The 23489-nt window shown below is 53.6% G+C and overlaps 2 protein-coding genes, 1 long non-coding RNA gene and 1 other non-coding gene across 5 annotated transcripts; 3 read left to right on the forward strand and 1 right to left on the reverse strand.

Moving 5' to 3' along the window:
- The first annotated feature begins 3903 nt into the window (after positions 1–3903).
- LOC123628592 (melanoma-associated antigen D4) lies at positions 3904–10834 on the forward strand. Of its 2 annotated transcripts, none has more exons than XM_045538419.1 (13): positions 3904–4036; positions 4986–5196; positions 5462–6310; positions 6633–6836; positions 6940–7003; positions 7195–7274; positions 7646–7737; positions 8243–8322; positions 8411–8453; positions 8866–8928; positions 9592–9706; positions 9992–10444; positions 10630–10834. In XM_045538419.1, the coding sequence occupies exons 2-12, from the start codon at positions 4987–4989 to the stop codon at positions 10424–10426; spliced, it is 2235 nt and encodes a 744-aa protein (XP_045394375.1). In that variant the 5' UTR covers positions 3904–4036; position 4986; the 3' UTR covers positions 10427–10444; positions 10630–10834. The 2 variants fall into 2 exon arrangements, with proteins under 2 accessions (XP_045394375.1, XP_045394374.1); XM_045538418.1 differs by having other exon boundaries at positions 3905–4036; positions 9992–10422.
- Positions 9216–9341, forward strand: LOC123628993. Its single transcript, XR_006731868.1, has one exon. It is a non-coding gene; the product is annotated as a small nucleolar RNA SNORA11 (small nucleolar RNA).
- A 3347-nt stretch (positions 10835–14181) lies between the features above and the next one.
- On the reverse strand, positions 14182–18174 carry LOC123628593. Its single transcript, XR_006731700.1, has 3 exons — positions 17998–18174; positions 15234–15378; positions 14182–14901 (listed from the first exon to the last, which is right to left on the reverse strand). It is a non-coding gene; the product is annotated as an uncharacterized LOC123628593 (long non-coding RNA).
- Positions 18175–18965: 791 nt separating this feature from the next.
- LOC123628251 (putative uncharacterized protein FLJ39060) lies at positions 18966–20510 on the forward strand. Its single transcript, XM_045537875.1, has 3 exons — positions 18966–19080; positions 19223–19388; positions 20372–20510. The coding sequence occupies exons 1-3, from the start codon at positions 18966–18968 to the stop codon at positions 20508–20510; spliced, it is 420 nt and encodes a 139-aa protein (XP_045393831.1).
- The last annotated feature ends 2979 nt before the right edge of the window (positions 20511–23489 follow it).

Genomic DNA, 23489 nt, shown 5'->3' on the forward strand with positions numbered 1-23489 from the left:
TCAGAGAGTGGTCATCAAGAAGAAAGTTATCATTAGATAATTCCTTTTTATCTTCAGATCCTTTTTGGGAGGGGGCAAGGGTGGTGATTGGTGAGAAGCCAAAAAGAATTCTGCTGAATATTTTTAATATATAACTTAGCTGTAAGTTTTATATGAAATAGCCGAAAGACATTTCTCAGAAGGGCAATAGTGATACGTTTTGTCTGTTTCAAGGCAATTATAAAATATGAGGTACATAAAATAGCATTGTGCCCAAGGAAAGACAATAGTTGGTTAGATACGGTGGAGTACTTACTGAAGAGGCCCTGAAGTGGCCAATTCCAACTGAGAAATAGCAGAAGCCAGTGAGTCAGCCATGGGATGTGTTTGCAATTTGGATCATCTAAATGTCAAGTTCAAAGTTCTGTGAGATAAACCAAGACCAAAATAAGGACAACCTGCATTCTGTGAGACCACTTTAAGAACCTGGTACCTGAACTTGATGCATGAGCCCATGAGGGAAAAGACAGGTGTGGGGGAACCACTGGGAGTCAGGAGACATTCTAGTTGCTTGCAGTCCTGATTTTGCATCACCATGTGTCTAAGAAGTCAGTAGAGCACTGCCTTCTCATAGGAACACAGAAAAGGAGACCAGATGCTAGAAAGACCAAGGAGGATTGAACTCCCCGAGCAATGAATGGGGAAGAAACACGTCCATCTTGCTGAAAGCCTCTGTACAAGTCATCATTATTTCTCACATCTGACAGAAAGAACCTCCTAACCAGTTTTTCAGTGTCTTGATTCTTGCACCTCCACTACATTCCCCATGTTGCTTCCAGAGACATCATTTTTTAAAAAAATGATCATAAAAACAATTATCACACCCCCATTGCTTAGGACTGACAATGGCTTTTGATAACCATAGATGAAAAAAAAGTTTCTTCATATTTTGGAGAATGAATAGGTAAAATGTCATGAAGCACAGCATGGGTTCTCTGCAGAGCACCTTGGATACACCTTAGATGTTTGCATAGCCACATGGATACATCTTAAAAGCACAGGGCTCAGTGAAAGAAAAATTAGGAATTTGACGATGAATTAACAGGAACCAGATTCACCCTCCCCCCTAAATACACATAAACCAAAAAATTATAAGACTTTACATCACTACATGGGACAGTGATCCCTGAGAGAAGGGAACCTAACCAGGTGAGCCCTCTGATGGCCCAACTCCCCCAGCCAGCTCCTTGCCTGGATGGAGTTTGCGGGCTGCAACACGGGAAGACTGAACACAAGCAGAGCCCGATGGACAACCTGAGTGAAGGAGACAGAATTGAGAATCCAAGAGGCCAATAGGACTAGGATTTGCTGGGAGTAATGGAGAGGAGAGAGCTGCACGAGAGGCAGCTCTGCAGATCTTCGGAGCTTTCCGGTTTTGACGCAGGGTATGAGAAAGGGGGAGTGGTGGTAGATGCCTCGCAGTTTCTGGAGTGTGTACCTGTGTGGGCAGCGGTGCCATTTACTGAGATTGTGAAGATAGGAGAAAAACAAGAGACATGGGGATGTGCGGCGAGTGTGTGGGAGAGGCGAGTATAGCAAGGGACCAGTTTTACACGGGCTAACGATGAAGAGCCCTTAAGACAGCCAAGTGGTGTGAACTAAAATAAAATCTTAAGGCTCACCCCCCCACCGGCTGACTGAATGGACCCCCTTTGGCCAAAGGAATATCCTAAAACTAAAGAGCCTGCCAGGAGGAGAGGTGGCAGACGTGCCTCCTCATGCCCCCTCCCTTCTTGGAGACAGACATCCTTTGTAACCCATTAACAGTTCTAAGCGTATGCAAGGCAAACCTGCAGGTCCTCAATTTACACAACAAAACTATGTCCGGTGGCTTGTCTCTGATAAATAGCTCCTTATGTTAAAACATTCCAAGCCTTTAGACGAAGCTTCAGGCATTTAGAGAATTACAAGTGAAAGCATCTTTAAACCGATTTATAACTTGTAAGCACCCCCCTTCCAGATAGCCCACCTTTTCCTGCAAAACTAATGTATGCCTCCCATGTATTGATTTATGACTTTACCTGTAACCCCTGTCTCCCTGAAATGCATAGAACCAAACTGTAATCCAACCACACGGAGTCCACTTGCTCAAGATTTCTTGAGCGTGGCTCCGGGTCATAATCCTCAAACTTGGCTCAGAGTAAATCTCTTTAAAATTATTTAACAGAGTTCGGCTTTTTTTCTGTTAACGGTGGAGATGAATGTATGAATGTAGGCGGGGAAACGTTCAAACTGGGGTTGTAGATTTTGGAGTGATTAGCAGATAGCAGGTTATCAAGGCTTTCGTTTGTAGGGTCTGGTCACCTCCCACAGAGGACGTGCTATGAAGGAAGGGCTAAAGAGACACAGGCAGCTAGCTGACAGGGGAGATTGGTATACCGCAGCTGAAGAAAGCCAGAGAGCCAGCAGAATGGATATGGCCACAGCAGAGTGAAAGCTGAGGTCCCATTCACACACAGGGGTCCTGGCAAGGCTGATATAAAAACCAATATAAAAATCCACTGCGGATTTCGTAAACAGTCCAGGTTCAATGTGAGCTGGGACTGTAGCATTTTCTGCCTCAAAAGCAGTTTCTCCAGTCATCCTGGAAGCAGAGCAGCCTGTGTGTCCTTGGGTAGGAACCACTTACTGCACTTTCTCTTTTGCATATGGAGAAACCAGGCACAGAAAAAGAGAGAGAGAGAGAGAGGAGAGAGAGAGAGAGAGAGAGAGAGAGAGAGCGAGAGAGAGAGAGAAAGAAACCAGGCTCAGAGAAGATCAGTGGCCCTAGTGGGCTCACACAGCTAGGGACAGACAGCTTCTTTCCGCAAGACCACAGCTGCCCCAGGCCCCGGAAGGAACCAGGGCTTCCGTGGCTCCCACACACAGGTGCCTGATTGTCGGGGCTGCTCCAGCGGGCACCAAGAAGGCCTCAGGGGCAGCGAGATTGTGTGACTGACAATGAAGAAGGCTGACGGTCATAGCACAGAGTGGACCCCAAGGAACAATTCCCACGCCTGGATGGACCCACACAGAGTGGGCAACTGGTGGGTTGGGGGCCTCTGCCTGTGTCCCTCCGCTCCCCCCCCCCCTCCGTATGCAAAGCATGAGCTCAGGCCTCCTAGAACACAAACCTTCCCGTTTTGCGACAGATGGAGGAAGGGGGTTGGTGCCTGGGTCCCCAGCCCAGCACTAGCTAGACATGGGCTTTGGAGTCAGGAAGACCCAGGCTCAAATTTTGCCTTTTCCGTTCACTGGCTCTGTGGCCTTGTCTAGTTCTGCGGTGTGTCTGTGCCTCAGCTTCCCGATGTGTAAGATGGGGATGCCGACATCCACCTCCCAGGGCTGCCGTGAGAGGACGACGATAAGCCCCCGCACAGATGCCGCGGCGACGTACAGAGCTGCGAAATGGGTAGCTGAGGAAGGACACGTGTCTGGGGGCCACAGAGGTGGCTAGTGGAGAAGAACACAAAGGGGACTGCCATCCTCTGGCATTTCCATTTCCTCCTGGCCCCGCAGGTTGAGGAGTTCCACTTGTTGCAGCTAGAGACCCCAGCTAGCAGACCGCGTTAATTGTGACCTAAGGGCTTATGCTGGGGAAACGGGGCAGAGCGTATGTCCAAGCAGCCTGGAGGGGTCTGGGGGAAAGGACAGGGCAGGACAGAGAGGCACTGTGCAAAGTGGGGGGTTGAGAGTAGCTGATTGGGTGGGTGGAGCTGCACTGCGGGGGTACCAGTGCGCGCGCCTGAGGTCGGAGGAGGAGGGGTGAGGGGAATCTGGCGGGAAGGAGCCCCCCACCCGCGGAACCGCATGCGCACTGGGGACCTGGAGGCACGGGCTTTTGTTGGGCAAGCGGGCGGGCTGGAGGGGTCCGCGCATGCGCAGGCTCCCCAGCCGCGGGGGGTGTACGAAGAAAAGGGGCGGGGTGGTCCGGGCTGCTGTGCTGGCAGCAGTAGGCGAGGGCGCGGCTGCGGGGTTCCCGGTGCTGAGCACGGACGCCATTGGAGCCCCAGGGAAGGTAAGGATCCAGCCCCAGCCCGGACCGGAGAGGGCGAGTGGAACCCGACGCGCTGCGCCCTCCTCCCCCCTCCGGATCTGAACAAAGCCCAAGCACGCAGAACCGGAACCCCATTCGACCCAAGGTCTAGGCGGGAGCCCCCGCTCCCATCCCCGTCAGTCGCAGGCGCTGGGATCCGAGCCCTTTCTACAGCGGACCCCGTGACCCGAACGCCTGGAGCAGCCCCGTGCGCTGTGCCCGAGCTGCGCTGCCCCAGCGCGGAGGCCCCACCCCCACCCCACCGCTCCTAGATTACTCCAGCCGAGCTGACCGCCGGCCCCTTCCTGGAGTGCCAGTCCTTGGATGTGAGAGCTGCGGCGCTCCACCTGGAGCCTCACCTAGGTCCGCGGCGCCCACTCCATCCACGCCTAGCGCTCCAGCACGAGCCCCACCTAGGCCGGAGTCAGCTGGATGCCCCCCTCCCGGACCTGGCCAAAAGGTCCCTGGGATTCAGTTTCCCAGAGCTTGCCGCTGTCCCTGTTTTCTGAGCCCTCCCACGTGCTCCCCTCCCAGCCCGGTGCCCTGCCCCGGCCCTTAAATTCAAGCCCTTTGTTTCCGCCTCTCTCACTGCATCCCCTTTGGGACTCTTGGGACCCCAGCCCTGCAGGACACCCGCTATCCCAATGCAGCCGCTGGGACGGGGAGCCTGCCCGTCCTAAACTCCCTATTCGGTGCGAGGGCTGTCCCTTTCCTAGGGCTCTGTCCCTGACCAATCGTCCCCCGTCAGACACTGCCACCCCCTCGTACTGCCTACTGCCTGGTTACCTGATGATTGTGGCCCCTGACCTCCCTAGAGATCCCAGCTCCCACTGGATCCCGCCCCTCCCCCTGCAGCTGCCTCCCCCTCCCTCTCAGGCTGAGCTCTCTCTCTCTCTCTCTCTCTCTCTCTCTCTCTCTCTGGGACCCGCAGCATGGCTGAGGGAAGCTACAGTGTGGAATCGGAAAACCACAGCGTGGAAGCCATGGATGAGGGGAGCCACGAGGTCAGGGAGGGAGGGATGGCCGAAGGCAACGACTATGAAGAATTCGGTGCTTTTGGTGGCTATGGCACCTTCACCAGCTTTGACATGCACATCCTCAGAGCCTTCGGCAGCTTGGGTCCAGGCCTTCGCATCTTAGCGGTGAGGCCCCTTCTCGGCCACCTGCTGGCCTGGGCCTTTTCCCCTGTGAAGGGGGAAAGGGGTTGGATGAAGGGGAGGGTGGAGCGGGGGAGGACTGCGCAGCTCCCCCAAACCTTCCCTCTCCTGCTGGTTGGAGGGAGGGGGTTTGGGAAGGTCTTGGGGTGGTCGGGGCTGGCTGCCGGCAGGGAGGGGGGCTGGCCCAGGGCAGCATGAGGCCAGCGTGTAGAGTGGTCTGCCTCCCCTGCCCTTCTCCCCGGCCTTGCAGAATGAGCCCTGGGAACTGGAAAACCCTGTGCTGGCCCAGACCCTGGTGGAGGCCTTGCAGCTGGATCCGGAAACACTCGCCAACGAGACGGCCGCCCGTGCCGCCAACGTAGCCCGCTCTGCCGCCTCCAACCGTGCCAACCGGGCCGCCGCCCGGGCCGCCGCCGCTGCCGCCCGCGCCTCCTTGAACCAGGTGTTCCCTGACCACCGGGTGGCCACACCTCGGGCCTCGGGAGACAATGTGCAGCCCACGACCTGCACCGAAGCTCAGAGGGCCACCCCTGAGACACCCCTGGCTTCTCCGCAGATCTCCCAGATGTTTGTCACCAGTGAGGCGGCTGTCCCTGGGGCTCCAGCAACCTCCACGCAGTCCCAGGCAGCCTCCGCGGCCCAGGAGGCCCAGGAGGCTGCTACCGAGGGCCCTAGTACGGCCTGTGCTTTCTCTGAGGCCCCACGTGCCAGTGAGGTGGATGCCACCCGGCCCAAGGCGGCGTTTCTGGGCCAGAACGATGGCTTTGATTTCACTCAGCCGGCAGGTGTCAGCGGCATGGCCTTCCCGCGCCCCAAGAGACCTGCCCCGGCCCAAGAGGCTGCCACGGAGGGCCCCAGTGCTGCCTCCGGTGTGGCCCAGGCCGCACCTGCCAGGGAGGCGGCAGCCACCCGGCCCAAGGCGACCAAGTCTGGGAAGGCTCTGGCCAAGACCCGGTGGGTGGAGCCTCAGAATGTTGTGGCAGCAGCTGCTGCCAAGGCCAAGATGGCCACGAGCATCCCTGAGCCCGAGGGTGCAGCTGCCACCGCTCAGCACAGTGCCGAGCCCTGGACCAGGATGGGAGGCAAGAGGACAAAGAAGGTGAGATCTCCCTGCCGTCTCCACACACCCCCCCCCCTCCCGTGCTCCCCTCCTTTCCCTCTTCTCCCCTGCCCTCCCCTCCGCTGGGCCCTGTTGCTTCAACGCAAGTTTGCTGAGCATGTTTTCACGTCACGCAGTTCCTACCCTCAGGACTGGTGGGAGAAGAGGCTGGCTCGGTGCCTGGCCCTTAGTACGCACGCGGCACGTGCCAGCCGCTGCCCGTCCTGCTCTTGTTGGCACGTGCCTGCTTCGGGGAAGGTGTGTGCCGGGCGCGTTGGCACGGCGAGCCTGGTGGCCCCTGGTCTCTGCTCTAATTCTACAGTCCAAGCACCTGGATGATGAATATGAGAGCAGTGAGGAGGAGAGGGAGCCTCCTACGGTCCCACAGACCTGGAGAGCATCGCAGCCCTCGGTGACGGCGTGGGCTCAGTCGGCCCCTCGGACCCCGATGGCCCCGAGGTCCCAGATACCCTCAAGGCACGTACTGTGCCTGCCCCCCCGCAACGTGACCCTTCTGCAAGAGAGGGTAAGAAGTCTGCCCTTCCCCATCTCCCTCCTCTCCTCCCTCGTGGGCCACTTCTCTGCAGTCACCCGTGCCTCGGTCTCCCCGTGTGTCCCTCCTTCTGCAGGCAAATAAGTTGGTGAAATACCTGATGATTAAGGACTACAAGAAGATTCCCATCAAGCGCTCAGGTAGGCAGCCCGTGCCCCCTCGCCAGCCCCTACTCTGCGGCTGTGCCCCCACCCAGCAGGCTGCAGCTGGTCCCTCCGGTGCCACAGAACGGGGTCCTGGCTGTGCCGCGCCCCGCAGGGCCGACCAGGGGGCCGCAGCTCTGTGGCCCCTGCTCAGCCCAGGTGCTCGCTCCAACTGCCCCCTCCCGCAGACATGCTGAAGGACGTCATCCGAGAATACGACGAACATTTCCCCGAGATCATTGAACGAGCAACGTACACTCTGGAAAAGGTGGGTGCGGGTGGGAGCAGCTCTGCGGAATAAGACTGGGGGCCGGTGTCGGTGCCGCCGGTTCAGGAGCCTTCCCTGCCTGTCCGCCTGGGCGCTTCCCCTGCACTGGCTGCTCTCGCCGCGCCTCCTCTCCTCCCTGTCCTCTCTCGTGCTCCCCGAGCCTTCCCTTGTCTCCTGAGGTGGGTCTCACTGGCTCTGCCAGCGCCAAGGCTCTCACAGGGCAGGTCCCCCGGGTCCTCTCCCCTTCCACCCTCGCCCATGAGTTTGGATTCCCCGCCGAGGAGGTTCTAACCGGGAGGTGACTGCCTGCCTGCCAGGTGCCCAGCACGGGGTTTGATCTCTCTCTCCCCACCATTGTCTCCCCCGTGCAGAAGTTTGGGATCCACCTGAAGGAAATCGACAAGGAAGAACACCTGTATATTCTGATCTGCACACGGGATTCCTCAGCTCGCCTCCTTGGAAAGTAAGAAAGGGAAGCAGGGCTGTGGCCTTCCTGGGTGGTGCCCGTTCCCGGCCCACAGCCCCTCAGAGAAGCGGGAACACGGAGCTTGAGCGCCGAGCACGGCTCCCACACGGTGGGGACTAGTGTGCGTGAAAGGGACAGTGGCCTGGGCTGAGGCCTTGCTGCCGGCAAGGTCCCCCCCAGGCTGCTGTCAGGGTTTCCTCCCAAGGCTTCCGAGGAAAGCAGCTTGCCCTTTGCCCTGTGCCCTGTGCCCTGCGTCCGCTCCCTGCCTCACCCTGTGCTCTGCGGAGCCCTGGCAGGGAAGGCCTGGTGTCCATGTTTTAGGGAGGAGGTGATTAGGTCTCAGGCAGAGGTGTGAACGGGCTGGGAGCAGGGCGTGAGCTGCGCCCACGGCTGGGAGGAAGTGCCCCGGCGCTGGGGTGTGTGGGAGAGGCGAGGAGAGTGAGCCGGCTATCCCGCCTCAGCCAAGGGGCGCTGGACAGGATCCCGCTTTCCGCACCTTTAGGACCAAGGACACTCCCAGGCTGAGTCTCCTCTTGGTGATTCTGGGCGTCATCTTCATGAAGGGCAACCGTGCCAGCGAGGGTGAGTGGCTGGGCCTGCAGCCGGGGGCTTGCCCAGAGTCTCTGCCTGCCTGCGGTGCCAATCTCTCTTACCTCCTCTCCCCTTGCAGCTGTCCTGTGGGAGGCGCTACGCAAGATGGGACTGCGCCCCGGGTGAGACTGGGCTCTGCCTGATCCTCCCCTCGGCGCCGTCCTCTGGCAGAAGGGGTCCCGGGATGGTGACAGCCTGGTGGTCTGGTGCAGGGGAGCGAGGCTCCCCAGACTAGGTGGAGGGCAAAGGGTCTTGTCAGGACGGATGGGGGAACGGTGCCAAACTCTCAGCCGCCTCTCTGCTCTGTGTCTCCAGATGAGCGGGAAGAGAGAGGGTCGGAGTTAGGGACTGCGTCACACCCTACTGGGGCGTCCCTGACGAGCAGTCACTTGGCCTGTGCTGCATGCCCAGGCCTCTGTGGCGATGCCCTGTGAGCTGGGAAGCTCCTAATCATGCCAGGGAGTGCCCCTGCCCTCATCCAGGGGTCGGGCACTGCCACCATCTCTGCTCATGGATTCCCGTCCTTGCCCTCAGGGTGAGGCACCCGTTCCTTGGCGACCTGAGGAAACTCATCACAGAAGAATTTGTGAAGCAGAAGTGAGTATGGAGGAAGCTCACTTGCTTGCGTGCGAGTGCGGCCGAGAAGGCCTTTCCGTGTCCCAAATCTTAAACTAGAGGGATGGGCGGCACGGGTGCGGGCGGCCCGTGCGAGCCTGTGGGGGGCAGGGCGCCAGGGCGGTGTTGGAGAAGGGAGCTCGCGGTGCCTGAGCATCAGGCGAGGGCATGGAGCAAGCCGCTCGCGGCTGAGTGTTTCTTCCCCGCCCGTGGGTTTCCTTGGCGGGTCCTTCCCGGGCTGGGCCAGGCCGAGGTAGAAACGCTCCCGGCGGGTGTGCTCAGAGCAGGGGGCCTGAAGAATGACTGCTCCCAAGGCACCCGACAGGAACTTGGGGTCGTTGTGACGAGGGGCACGGAACACTTGTGGCCTTCCTAGGAACAAATGCCCTAGGCCCGTCTCCCCTGCCCTCCCGCACGGCTTCCAGGCAGGAGCAGTGGCGTGAGGCTTTGGGGGCCTGCCTGTCGCAGGCAGAAGTGCAGGGAGTGAGACTGCGATGGCGGGGGGGGGGGGGGGGGGGGGGGGGGGCGGTGCTGGAGGCGCGGGGCAGGCCTGTCGCAGGGGCCGACAAGGGCCCCCGTGGAACCCGTCAGTTCAACATCAGGTCTGCTGGGCTAGACGCGAGGCTTCTTCCCTCCCACGCTAAGGTACCTGGAGTACAAGAAGATCCCCAACAGCAACCCCCCCGAGTACGAGTTCCTGTGGGGCCTGCGAGCCCGCCACGAGACCAGCAAGATGCGGGTCCTGAGATTCATCGCCCAGGTAACGGAGGCCTCTGTGCGGGGCCCTGTGCTGGGGCGGGGGGGGGGGGGCCTCCTCACCCTGCTTGTCTCTTGGTTGCGGCTTGCTCGTTATCGTGTGTTTCCAGTGGGGGTGCCAAGGCTCAGAGAGGTCCCTGAGCACCTTACAGCGGGTCGCAGGCGTGGTCGGCCTGAGGGATGGGGCGACATCCCAGGTGTGGCCCAGGGTGTGAGGTGGGCACTGGGCGCTCGCTCGGTGGGGGTGGGGCCGCTCCCCACGTGGTCGGGGTTGCTGTTTCCACCTCAGAATCAGAACCGAGACCCCCGGGAATGGAAGGCTCATTTCTTGGAGGCCGTGGATGACGCTTTCAAGACTATGGATGTGGACATGGCTGAGGAACACGCCAGGGCCCAGATGAGGGCCCAGATGAATATCGGGGAGGAAGCTCTGGTTGGACGGTGGAGCTGGGACGACATCCAGGCCGAGCTCCTGACCTGGGACGAGGACGGAGATTTTGGCGACGCCTGGGCCAGGATCCCCTTTGCTTTCTGGGCCAGATACCATCAGTACATTCTGAATAGCAACCGTGCCAACCGGAGGGCCACTTGGAGAGCTGGTGTCAGCACTGGCACCAACGGTGGGGCCAGCACCAGCGTCCTAGATGGCCCCAGCACCAGCTCCACCATCCGGACCCGAAATGCCGCCAGGATTGGCGCCAGCTTCTTCTCCTGGATCCAGTAAGAGTTTCGGAAGAGAAAGGCAAGGGCCTCTGCGGGAGGGCGGTGCAGGGGCCCTGACCCGGCAGAGGGAGCCGGCGGGCGGGGGCGGGCGGGGCGGGAGCGGCGGTGTGCGTGTGGAAAGACGCTTGTTTTCTGATTTCTCTCCCTCCCTGGTGGACGCGTGTTTCCCTCGGATGTTCCCACTTTGATTCCTTGTGCTTGCAGACACCGCTGACGAGCTGCAGCAGTCTTCCTCGCCCAGCCGGGGGGCCTCCTCAGAGTCCCTGTGGACACAGCGCCCCAGGCAGCTTCTATGAGTTCAAGGTGGCATGCAAGATGAAGCTTTCTTTGCTCTTCCGGCTTTCGTCGTGTGCTTTTTCTTGTGCTGTCATGTTTTGGTATCAGTGTTCCATTAAAGTTGCAGAATTAACCGGGCTGTTCCCTCCTTTACCTGCGTACGCGGCGCCGTCCGGGGCCCGTGGCGGGGCTGGGAACAAGGAAACTTCCTTGGGCTTTCTGCCATAGGTGGGCCCGGCTCTGCTGTAAGGGTCCCCAGCGGCAGGCGGGATGCTGGCAGGTGTGGGGGTTCCCGCTGAGCGTGGGGACCATGAGTTTGAGGAGGCCCCCCGGCAACATGATGTGTGACTTCCCGCAAGGCTTGCTGGGCAGCCCCAGTTCCAGGCCAAGAGGGAGGCAGCAGGAGGGATGGAGTGGAGGACTGGCTTGGTGCCACTGTCCCTCCCGCCCAGGGACAGGGTCAACAGACCGCAGGACCCGCCTCCTGCAGCCCCATCTTGGAGAGGATGTTCTGGAACCCTTGGCTCATCATTCACACGATTCAGAACCCCGTCCTAGGGACAGAGTGTTCAGGACAGCGAGGTGGGCCTGGCAGTGATGCTCTCCCTGCTCCAGCGGGCAGAAGGAGGAGCCGTGATTGCCGGGAGAGCCGGATTGAATGAAGACGAGGCTTTGTGCGCACCTAGATGGTCCGTTGCCTGGGACAGACCGGAGGCCTGTCTGGGGGCTTCCGTGCTCTTCTCCTTTGGAAGCAGGGCTCTCCCAGGGAGGCCAGGGCCAGGCCTAGGTCCTGGGGTGTCCAAGGGCCGGGTGATACCTGGGGGAGCCCGGGGTAGGGCTGTAGATCCTCTGGGTGCAAGACGGTGAGGGCAGAGACAGGTCGGCCTCCTGTGAAGGACTCAGTGGCAGGCAGGGACAGAGTCCAGGGCTTTCTGGAGCTCTGTGGTAACGTCCAGAGCTGGGGAGCACAGAGCCCCAGACAAAGAGGATGCGGACAGTAGTGTAAGGATCCTGCCTCCCCCACCCCTTTCCCTTTGCCCCCAGTAGAGGCTCCCATGGCTGCCAGACCTCGATCCTGACCCAGAGCGGGCTGCGTAATGGCACGGCCCAGTGGCAAATGTAAACGCAGGTCGCCTTGCTCAGAATTAGTAAGAATTTCGAGACAGCGACAACAGCATTCAACCACGTGTGGAGCCCTTCTGAGCCTGGCACTGCACAGGTCACACACCCAGGAAGCCACCCTGTCTTCACACAGACTTCGGGTGGGTCTGCACCGTGCTGGCTGCTGCTGTCATTTCTACCTCTCTGGTGCCTGTGTCCATCCTTGGCCACAGTGACTTTCTGGGATTTTAACAGAAACGGAGTCCAGAGATTGACTGGAACTGGACACACGTACACACACACACACACAAACACACACACACACACACACACACACAAACACACACACACACACACACACACACACACACACACACAGAGAAATGGAATCTTCTTCCCTTCGTTTCCAGGTCTATGGTTGGGGCTAGGGCAGAGATGAGGGATGCCTGGACACCAGCCCTGGTGTCATCAGTTATATGCCATTTGGGTAGAGCCTCCCGGGCCGCTTTTATGCACACAGGAGGCAATGCCTTCCCTTGGATCAGGATGCGGAGGCCCAGGCGTGAGTCTGAGCACTGTGTGCAGCAGGACTTGAGATAGGGAAGCTCATCTGGAAAGGAGCAGGAAGCAGCCCTCAGAGATAGGGCACCGGCCAGGGCACCACCTCCCAGTCGTCCGTGCTGGCTGGGCTCTCCCCCCGGCCCCTCCCCACCCTGAGCTGGGCCTCACCAGGGCCCGCTCTCCCCACCCTGCCCTGCTTGCCCACCCTGCAGGGGCAGCACTGAGAGCAGGCTGGGCAGGGCAGAGGATGGCAGGGAGGCTGCCTGGGGCCAGGGAGGAAGGAGCACCGAGGGAAAGGCGGGCAGGCTCTGGGTCCCGCGGGAGGGTCAGGCCGGCCTCCCCAGAGACAGCCACCTCCTCACTCCCAGGGCCAATGGGACACCGAGGCAGGCCTCCCTCCTGTCCCAGCCTGGGGCCTTGTGCAACCCCCCGCCACAAAGTCCCAGGGTCCCTGTCAGCAAGTGTCCTCTGAGCCCCTGCTGTGGCACTGAGGGCTCCCACAGCCTCCTCCCCAGCGCAGCCTGCTCCCTCCCCCTGCTCCTACACTTGCAGATCAACAGGCATCTGTGGAGTCCCTTGGTTGCAGTTGTGACCTGGTACATCAAGTGGCTCTGAGTGTTCATGTACAATCCCTTGTCAGGGCCTCCGTTTCCATTTATCAGGCAAGCCTGAGAGGAGGAGACAATAGGCCCATTTTGTGGATGAGGAAACTGAGGCTCTGAGAGGGAAGTCCCTTGCCGCGAGTCCTGGGGCCTGGAAGCGTCAGAGCAGGGACTTGAACCCAGGACCCTCTGAGGCCAAGATGTGTGCTCTGTGCCCTGCAGTCGGGTATCCCTGCCATGGAGGGGCTTGCAGCGTCCTGGGGGCACCACAGCCACCGGCTGGGCACCCTCACCCTCCTGTACACCTGCTCCCCATCTCCCTTCATTGAGCAAGGTCCCTTCATGGAGGAGTCTCGCCTCCCCTGGCGGCTTCCCTGACCCTTAGGTTCCTCGGAGGCCTTTGAGGCCTGCCACTGCCCCCCACAGCCAGCCCCCTGAGACATCAGGCTGGGCGTGGTGCTGGGCATCCATCCTGCTCCTCCTCCTCATCTCGTCTTCGGTCATCCTCAGGCCCTGGGCCGAGGGTGCTTTGTGCCCTATCTCACTGCATCCTCCATGATCCTCTGGGGCTCTGCACCCCTCAGTGTACCCATGAGGAAACAGACCTGGAGAAGGGAAGCCCCTTGCCTGAGGTCTCTGGTCCAGCTCTGCCACTGCCTCGACTAGTGACCTTGGCCCACGCTCTTCTCTCGGCCGTGTGCCTGTGAAGGTCTGTTCCCATGGTTTGCCCATTTACTATTCAGTTGTTTGTCTTCTAATGAATGAATTGTGAGGGTTCTCATTAATGTCATGTTCTTTTCCTTTGTAAGGAGTATATATTGCAAACGTTTTCAAAATCCACGGCTTGCCTTTTCATTTTGCTAATGATGAAAAGCAGAATTCCTGAATTTGATGAAATTCAGCTCGCAGTTTTTATCTGCAGCTATTACTTTCTATGTAATAGACATGAGTCCTCTGCCTACAGCACGTTCACAAGGACCTTATCCTACATTCTCTTCCAGAGGTTTTATATGTTAGCGTTTTTGTTTACATTTAGCATCTTAACAAATTTAAGAAGGTTGATATCCTACCAAGTAGCTTTTCTGACCCAAATGGAATGATACCACAAACCAACACCAGAAGGACATAGAAAAATTCACAAATAGTTTGAAATTAAATGACAGTCTCTCAAATTGTTACTAAGTCAAAGAAAAAACCACAAAGCAAATTAGAAAATATCTTGAGACAAATGAAAACAGAAGCACGAATTTGCACAACTTATCAGATGCGGCAGGAAAAGCAATGTTAAGAGGGCTGTTTGTTGAGGTAAATGCTTACATTAATAAAGAAGAAAGAGCTCAGATCAACAACCTAACTTTATGTGTCAAGGACTAGAAATGGGAAAACCTCATAAACCCAAAGTTAGCAGAAGGAAGGAAGTAATAAAGATTAGAGTAGAACCAGAGGAAACCGAGAATAGTAATAGAAAAAAAGCAATGAAACTAAGAGTTGGTTTCTATGAAAAGATCAGCACAATGGACAAACTCTTAATTAGATTAACTGTGAAAAACAGAGAAGACTCCAATAGCTAAAATCAGAATGACAGAGGAGACATTACAGCAGATACGCAGAAAGAAGAAGATTTTAAGACAATAGTATGAATAATTATAAGCCAAGCAATTGGATAATCTAAAAGAAATGGGTAAATTCTGAGACACAAAACACCTACCGAGACTGAACCATGAAGAGATAAAACCTCTGAACAGAGCTCGATAACTAGCTAGGAGATTGAATCCCTAATCAAAAACCTCCCAGCAGAGAAACCTCGGGACCAGACGGCTTCAGTGGAGAATCCCATCAAACAGCTCAAGAAGAATCAACACCGGTGCTCCTCAATCTCTTCCAAAATTGACCAGGAGGAAACACTTCCAACTCATTTTAAGAGGCCGGCATGAACCTGGCAGCAAAGGGAGATTAGGAGACCACAAGAAAACAAAGGAGGATAAAAGGAAAGACCACCATCCCAGAAGAATATTTGTGCAAAAATACTCCGCAGAGGTCTGGCAAACCGAATTCGACAGCACGTTAAAAGCCCATGACCACGTGGGATTTCTTCGTGGATGGCAAGGAAGTTTCAGCCAGTGGAAGTCAGTTAATGCAGGGCAACATGTCAACCCAGTGAAGGACAAAACCACAGGATGACCTCAGTCGCTGCGGTAAAAGCTTCTGACACAACTCAATACCTTTGATGATAAAAACACTCAACGAGCTAGGATAGAAGGAACCTACCTCCACGTACTATAAGCCAGACATAAAAAGTCCATTGTGAAGATCATAGCTAACGGCAGAAGCGTGAGAGCCTTTCCTCTGAGATCACGAACGAGGCAAGGATCCCGCGTTGGCCACTTCTGCTGGGCAGAGTACTGGAGGTTCGCTGGAGCAATCAGGCAAGAAACAGAAAGAAAAGGCATCCTTTCTATGTTTGTTGTTTTTTTTTTTTTGAGACAGAATCTCGCTCTGTTGCCCAGGCTCGAGTGAGTGCCGTGGCGTCAGCCTAGCTCACAGCAACCTCAAACTCCTGGGCTTAAGTGATCCTCCTGCTTCAGCCTCCCGAGTAGCTGGGACTACAGGCATGCGCCACCATGCCCGGCTAATTCTTTCTATATGTATTTTTAGTTGGCCAGATAATTTCTTTCTATTTTTAGTAGAGACTGGGGTCTCACTCTTGCTCAGGCTGGTCTCGAACTCCTGACCTCCAGCGATCTACCCGCTTCGGCCTCCCAGAGTGCTAGGATTACAGGCGTGAGCCACCTCACCTGGCCCCTTTCTATGTTTTTAAGCTAAGAAATAGCCTTCTAAATAACCCACAGCTCAAAGAAGAAATCATCGGTAAAATTACAAAATGTAGTAAGCTGAATAATAACTAAAAAATTGTAGGATACAGTTTAAATGTCTATATTACATGGGAAAAAGGCAGAAATAATTGACCCACGCATCTTCCTCAAAAATGTAGTAGAACAGCAGGTTAAACCTAAAGAAAGCAGAGGCATGAAGTAAGGATAAAAGTTTAAATCAGTTAAAGATAAAACAACATAGCCAAAAGTTGCTTCTTTTTGCTGACGATAGGATTGATCCATGGCTTGCGTGTGTCTGAGGGAATTAGAAATCACGAACTAACCAATGTCTGCTACGAATGAGGAGACACGGCTATGGACAGTGAAGGTATTAGAGAGATCATTAGTCAAGAACGACTTTGGCCGGGCGCGGTGGCTCACGCCTGTAATCCTAGCACTCTGGGAGGCCGAGGCGGGTGGATTGCTCGAGGTCAGGAGTTCGAGACCAGCCTGAGCAAGAGCGAGACCCCGTCTCTACTAAAAATAGAAATAAATTATCTGGCCAACTAAAATATATATATAGAAAAAATTATCCGGGCATGGTGGCGCATGCCTGTAGTCCCAGCTACTCGGGAGGCTGAGGCAGTAGGATTGCTTAAGTCCAGGAGTTTGAGGTTGCTGTGAGCTAGGCTGACGCCACGGCACTCACTCTAGCCAGGGCAACAAAGTGACACTCTGTCTCACAAAAAAAAAAAAAAAAAAAAAAAAAAAAAAAAAAACGACTTTGTGCCAATACATTTGAAAATTTAGATATCACGTACGAATTTCAAGGAAACACAACAAAAGGCCACCAAACAAAGGGACCGTCTGAACTGGCCGATGAATGCCACGTGAATGGAATCTGCAGAGAGCACCGGCAGCAACAACAAAAACAACCTCCAGACTGCGTTCGCTCCCCTAATTAATTCCACAAAGCGTTTCAGAAAGAAACCATGTCAATCTTACATTCTTGCCAGATAATATATAAAAGAGGAAACACTTTCCATCTCATTTCATGAGGCCCAAGCCCTAAAAGAACGTGACAAGGAATGAAATGCACAGGCCTATCTTGCACATAAGCGCGGAGAGAAAAATCTAAATGAAGCATTAGCAAAACAAATCCAGCTATATCTCTAAAAACATATGTCACAGACAAGTCAAGAATATTCTAGAAATGAAGTGGTCGATCTCACAGAAGTAATGTATTAAGGGAACAGACTGTACTCTGTATAGAAGCAGGAAAAGTATTTCATGCGCTGGATTTTTTAAAAATGCACATCCACTTATGACAAAAAACTCTTAGCCAACGAGGAATTAAAGGGAACTCTCTTAATTCAATCAGACCACCTTTTAAAAGCCTACAAAGACAGTCACACTTCATGGTGAAACACTGAAAGCTCTCCCTCCGAGATCAGGAACAAGATCCAGAGAGAGCCGCGGCCACCAGTCAGGCTGACAAAGGAGGAAAAAGTAACAACAGTGATCCGGCAAACACAGCCCTAAAAGCACACGCGCGCTGACCCAAGGACACGCATGCCATGAATGTTCACACAGTGATAAATGCTGGGATGAACGTTCACACAGTGATAAATGCAACACTCCAGCGCTGCAAACTACTGACATGTCCATCAGAAATAGAAGGTAGAGATAAATTGTGCTACATTCTCGCACATGGAAATACTGTTCAGTACTGAAGAGAAATGAAATACAGTTGCAAGTGACAACAAAAATAAATAGTAATAAATAAAAATAATGTTGCTGAAAGAAAGCCCGGTTGTTAAAATGTGTACTACAAGGGTTCTCCTTATGTGTAAAGAGGTCACAAAGAGGCAAAATTCCACTACAGTGTTAAATGTCAAGACAGTAGACAGGGTCTCAGGCGCATGCACGGGCTGGAGAGCAGTGGTGCGACCAAGCTCACTGTAACATTGAACTCCTGGGCTCAGGCAACCCTCCTGCCTCACCATCCCAGGAGCTAGGACCACAGGCGCGCAACAATACGCCCAGCTGTTTTTTTTTACTTTGCGTAGAGACAGGGTCTTGCCCTGTTGCCCAGGCTGGTCTGGAACTCCTGGCCTCAAACGATCCTCCCGCCTCAGCCTCTCCAAGCGCTGGGATTGCAGGCGTGACCCCACTTGCCCGGCAACAGGACCCCATTTCCTGACCCAGATGGTACTTACTCCGATGTTTGCAATGTAACAGCTTCCTGAATGGGACTTTCATGTTCGGGGCAGTTCCCTTTCTGTATTGTACTCTGTTACATTCATGTGAAGATATTTAAATACATAGAATCCCAGGAGTGTCCACAAAGACTTGATGCTTCAGTGATTTGTATATTCTTTGACCACAATGCCACAACGGAATCTAGAAATTAATAACAAAGATCAGTAGAAAGTTCCCTCTATATCCTGCTAGGTAACCTAAGCGCTAAGAAAAACTCATATTGAAATCAGAAACCACAGTGAGCTGACAAAGACAAGTTGAGAGGCCTTTGCCTGCCAATATCCCCAAGTCTTCTGCCCCGAGAAGGTGAGATTACACAGGGAAGACCCTCCTGCACGTGTGGGAAAGGGCAAGATGCCAGCAAGCGGAACCCAAAGTCCAAAGGGGGCCAGGGCTTAGAAATTTCTGTGGGCAGGGCAGTACGTTGAATCCCCATTCTGGGTTTGGGGATATGCCTTCCAGGGAGCCTGACGTTCCAAAGTCCATAAATCTGCAGAGAGTAAATGTCTCCTTCATCTCACACAGTTGGCAGAGAGCGATTTGCTGAGCTACAGGGAGCTGCGTAAATGGTGTCTAAATGGTCATTAAGTGTACTTGAGAGCAGTCCTGCAACTGACAGCCCCCACCGTCACCCTCAACGTGCAGGGCTATAGGGCAGCGCCGAACTGGCAGACAGGTGGAAGGTCTGGTGAAGGGGTTAAAGTCCGTGGTTTTCCAGCTTTCCTCACTGCTGGTGGAAGATCAGCTCTCCCAAATGAGCTCAGTCAGATATCACCCATCTGTCACCTTTCCATCTCCTGACACTGTATTTCTAATGTCTCCTCACCCATCCTCTTTGTCTTTGCGGGGTTAAGCCTTAAAAACAAAGGAATTCAGCCAGGAGGGCGGGGAGAAAGGGAAGGGGTGAGGGTGAGAAGGCAGCAGGATGAAGGAAGCACGGGGACAAAAGTGCCCTGGGGACCCTGGTAGCAGGAAGGAGGGTCCACAGGGAAGTGGAGGCAACGCCTGGCACGGGCTGTTGGTGAGTCGGACTGCAGGAAGTGGGCATCTGGCGGGACTTGGTGTCCACACCTGAGTGCGGGGGGCAGGACACCCTGAGAGAGAGAGAGCGTCCCTTCACGCTGCAAAAGGCAGAAGAGGACACTGGCCCAGAAATAAAAGGGAAGCCAGCTCTGTAAAGAGGCAACAGGCGGGTGCTGGATGGCAGAACAACAAACATCAGTGACATTTTCCTGTCTGAGCCCACCAGAGAAACGACTTCCCCTATTGTCCACGCTCATAGCTCCTTGTCATCTAATCCCATATCATCTTCTGTAATTTGTCGCAGAACAAACAGGCTGTGGCTGACGTGATGTGCCCGCCCTGCCAGGTCGAAAGCTCCAGGCACATGGCGTTAGGTCCATCATAACCGAACGAATTGATTATTAGTCACTCCGCAAGCAGCAGGGGACGGGAGGGGGGAGGGGGGGAGGGACGAGAAGGCAGACAGGAGGAGGGAGGACAAGAGGGAGGAGTGAGGGAGGACAAGAGTGAGAAAGGAAAGAGGGGAGGACAGGCAGCAAGGCGTGGGCGAAAGCAGAGGGGGTGCAGGGCGGCAGGGCCGGCGGCAGTCAGGGAGGGGAGAGAGGAAAGATGAGGGGTGATGATGGATGCTGAGGTGAGGTAGGAGGAGAGAGGGCAGAGGAAAGGGCTTTGGAGGACCTGGGTGAGGGAGAGGAAAGGACAGGGAGAGACGTCCTTGTCCAGGGGCCACAGGTGAGCACAGCCTAAGAGCAGGGGGCAGGAGACATGGGCCGTGAGGGAGGAGGAAATGGCCAGGTTTGGGAACCCTGCCCTGCCTCTGCGAAGAGGCATCCGCCATCCCAGGTCCTGCCTGGGACTTCTTGTGGGGACCATTTCAGAGGACGAAGCTCGAGAAACCAAGAGCGAGGGGTGCAGGGGACATATGTCATACCAGGGCCTGCCACCCCAAACAGGGGGACCTTCCACGCCAACAGGCTGCGTCCACCCATTGCAAGCTCTGCACCCAATCCTCTCTTCCCCTGTCAGACTTGGGTTTCAAGGGGCCTGTTTAAGGGAACCGCTCCCCTGCCTAGGCCCCCCTACTGCACACATCCAACCCCTTTGCCGTCATAGCACAGCCTCACCCCCAAGAAACCTATGGGCCACCAGTGTAAAGTCCTGTGAATGTCTGTTCAGGATGAAGCGAGAGAGAGTGCGTGTGTGTGTGTGCGTGTGTGTGAGAGAGATAATCATCTCAGCGATCAATATATCTGTGCAAATTGGGAACTCTTTCATTGTGGTGGCTTTGCTAAAATCTCCTCTCCCAAGGGCCTTTATTTCAAGGACCAGCTCTGCTTTTCTCCCACAGTCCAATGAATGCATCAGACACTCAGCTTCGGTTCCCATGGCAACTGGGACTAATGGTCTAGGGACTAAGGATGAGACAAAGAGAAACGCAGGGAAATGAGTGCTCTGTCTTCCTCTGAGGTTCACAGCTCCTATTCAGGGATTCAAAAGGACGTTCTCTTTCATTCTGCCCTGCCCTCTCCTCACTGCTTGGTCGAGGACAGAAAGGCAGGGGGTTCAATATGAATCCGGAATTTCTACAACCACACAGTGAACCTGCTTGGTTTCGGAGACCCAGATTTCTTTCTCCTCCAAAGCATGCCCGTGGAATCTAGGATTGTTGCCACCCCAACTCCCTCCCCCTGTTCCCACCCTCTAGCCTGCATCCTAGTGGGAGGGTTTTCCTGCAGCCCCAATTTGAGCACACAAAAGTAAGTCCCGGCCCAATTCCAGAAATGCTGCCCCTGGAAGAGTTCTCTGGTCCTCACTGGCAGAGTCACACAGGACAGTCCCCCTCCATCCTTCCCTCTGTGGCCCGGGTGACCCCTGCCCAGACCATGAGACCAGTTTGTAGGACTCCCACTTCCTTCCCCAGCCCTGTTCTACCGGGACCTTGGGAGACTCAGAGGAAGGAGGCTCCTGGTCGCCTCTGGCTTTTGGCAAGCAGCCAGACTAATGAGGGCCTCTTCCGTGGCCCCGTTCCCCGAATAGCCAACTGCCTCCTTTGGATGGGCTCCCTGTTCCAGAGGCTGTGGGACCTGAGACTTCCCGCAATATTATTTGTGAAGCAAGGCAACACAAAACCTGGGTGTAGGTCTCCCAATTTGTCCAGCCCCATCCTCATTTCCTGGGACCCAACTGCCCACCATTTCCCATGTCCTGCAACCTCTCAGTTCAAACAATCCAAGTAACCACATCTTCCCTCCAATTAAGCAGCCCACATCCATAGCCAGGCCCTGCACTGGAAGGAACCACGCTAACACTTGCCCCTCTTCCTGACTTCCAGGATCTTTTGGAGACGTCCAGTCTGCTATTGGGAAGGCAGAGTCTGTCACACCCACTCCTGAGTATCCCCCTGCCAGGTCTTCTCTGTGGTCACACTCCTCTCAGGGGATCCCGGGTCCATTTCATATAAATGGAATCATACAATAGGATGGCCTTTTTTGACTGGCTTCTACCAGCAATCATAATGTTTTCTAGATCAGTGTTGTAGCACGTATCAATATGTCATTCCTTTAACAGCCTAGTAATAATGCCACATTTTGTTTATCCATTCATCAGCTGGTAGGCATTTGGGTGGTTTTCAGTTTGGGGCTGTTATGAATAAGGCCTTTACAGACACTATTGTACAGGTTTTTACTTGACATATTTTTTCAATTCACTTGCATAGATATCTAGAGTGGAATTCTTACGTCATACGGTAACTCAATGTTTAACTTTGTGAGGATTGCTCCACTGGTTTCAAAAGTGACTGAGCCGTTTACAATACCAGGAGAAATGTATTAAGATTCCAATTTCTTCACATCCTTGCCAACATTCGTTATTGCCCATATTTTCAACTTCAGCCACCCTAGTGACTGGGAAGTGGTGTCTCAATGTGATTTTGGTTAGTATTTCCCTAATGACTAATGATATTGAGCATCTTTTCTTGTGCCTATTGACCATTTGTGTATCTTCCTTGGAGAAACATCTCTTAAAATCCTTTGCTCATTTTTATTTGGGCTATGTGTCTGTTTATTATGCAGTTGTAAGTATTTTTTACAATTATGGATAAAGTCCTATATCAGATATATGATTTGCAAATATTTTCTCCCATCTCATGTGTTGTCTTCCTTGTGCTCAATCGAGGGTTCTGAAGCACAGAAGTTTTTAAGGTCACAATGGAGCACAATTTATCTGTGTTTTAGTGTTTTCACTCAGGATTGGGTGCCATACCTAAGAAACCATTGCCTATTTCAAGGTCTTTAAGATTTATCCCAAAGGTTTCTTCTATAGGTTTACAGGTTTTATAGGTTTCCCTCTTAGATATATGTCTATCGTCCATTTTGAGGTCATTTTCGGGCATGGTGTAAGATGGTGGTCGAACTTCAATCTTTTGCTCATGCATATCCAACTGTCCCAGCACCATTTGTTGAAAATACTGTTCTTTGCCCCTTTAAGTTGTTTTGATACACTTGTCAAATATCAACTTACCTTAAATGAAAAGATTTCAGGAATTTCAATTTTATTACATTGATATGTATGCCTATATTTATGCCAGTACTACAACACATCAATTACTGTAGCTTTGTGATAAGTCTGGAAATCAAGAAGTGTGTGTCCTCCATCTTTGTTCTTTTTAAGATTGTTTTGGCTTCTCTGGATCCCTTGCATTGCTATGGAAATTTTAGGATTGGCTTGTCAATTTTTGGTAAACTGAAAACCTATTGGGATTTTTTAAAAGTATTATGTTAGATCTGTGGATCGGTTTGTGGACTATTTTAATGATCTATTGCCTCTTCATCCATGAATGAGGTATGCCTTTCCATTTATTTAGGTCTTCTTTAATGTTTTTCAATAATGTTTTATAGTTTTCATTGTACAAGTCTTGCACTTCTTTTATAAAATTTATTTCTAAATATTTTTCCCTTTGGAGGCTATTACAAATGAAATTGTTTTTATATTCCTTTTGTGTATTATTCATTGTTAGTATAGAGAAATATCACTGTATTTTTTATATTGATCTTACACTTTACACACTTGCTACTCTCAATGACTAATAGTGTTTTAATAGTGTTTTCCTTTCTGGCTTCCTTCGTGCCTTTTATATACATGTTATCTGTGAATAGAGATAATTTTACTTATTTCTAGTCTGGAGGTCTTTTATTTCTTTTTCTTGCCTAAATGCATTCACTAGAAACTCCAGTAAAATATTCACTAGAAATAGTGAGAGGAGAGATTGTTGCTTGTTGAGGGTGAAAGTTTTTAGGCTTTCACTGGTAAGACTGATAGCAGTTCTTGGGTTTTGGTAGAGTCTTTTTATCAAGTTGAGGAAGTGCCTTTGTTTTCCTAGTTTCCTCATTTTTAAATTATGAAATGGATTTAGATTTATCAAATACAT

This window comes from Lemur catta, chromosome X (genome assembly GCF_020740605.2).
Source record: "Lemur catta isolate mLemCat1 chromosome X, mLemCat1.pri, whole genome shotgun sequence".
In the NCBI taxonomy this organism is placed as follows: domain Eukaryota; kingdom Metazoa; phylum Chordata; class Mammalia; order Primates; family Lemuridae; genus Lemur; species Lemur catta.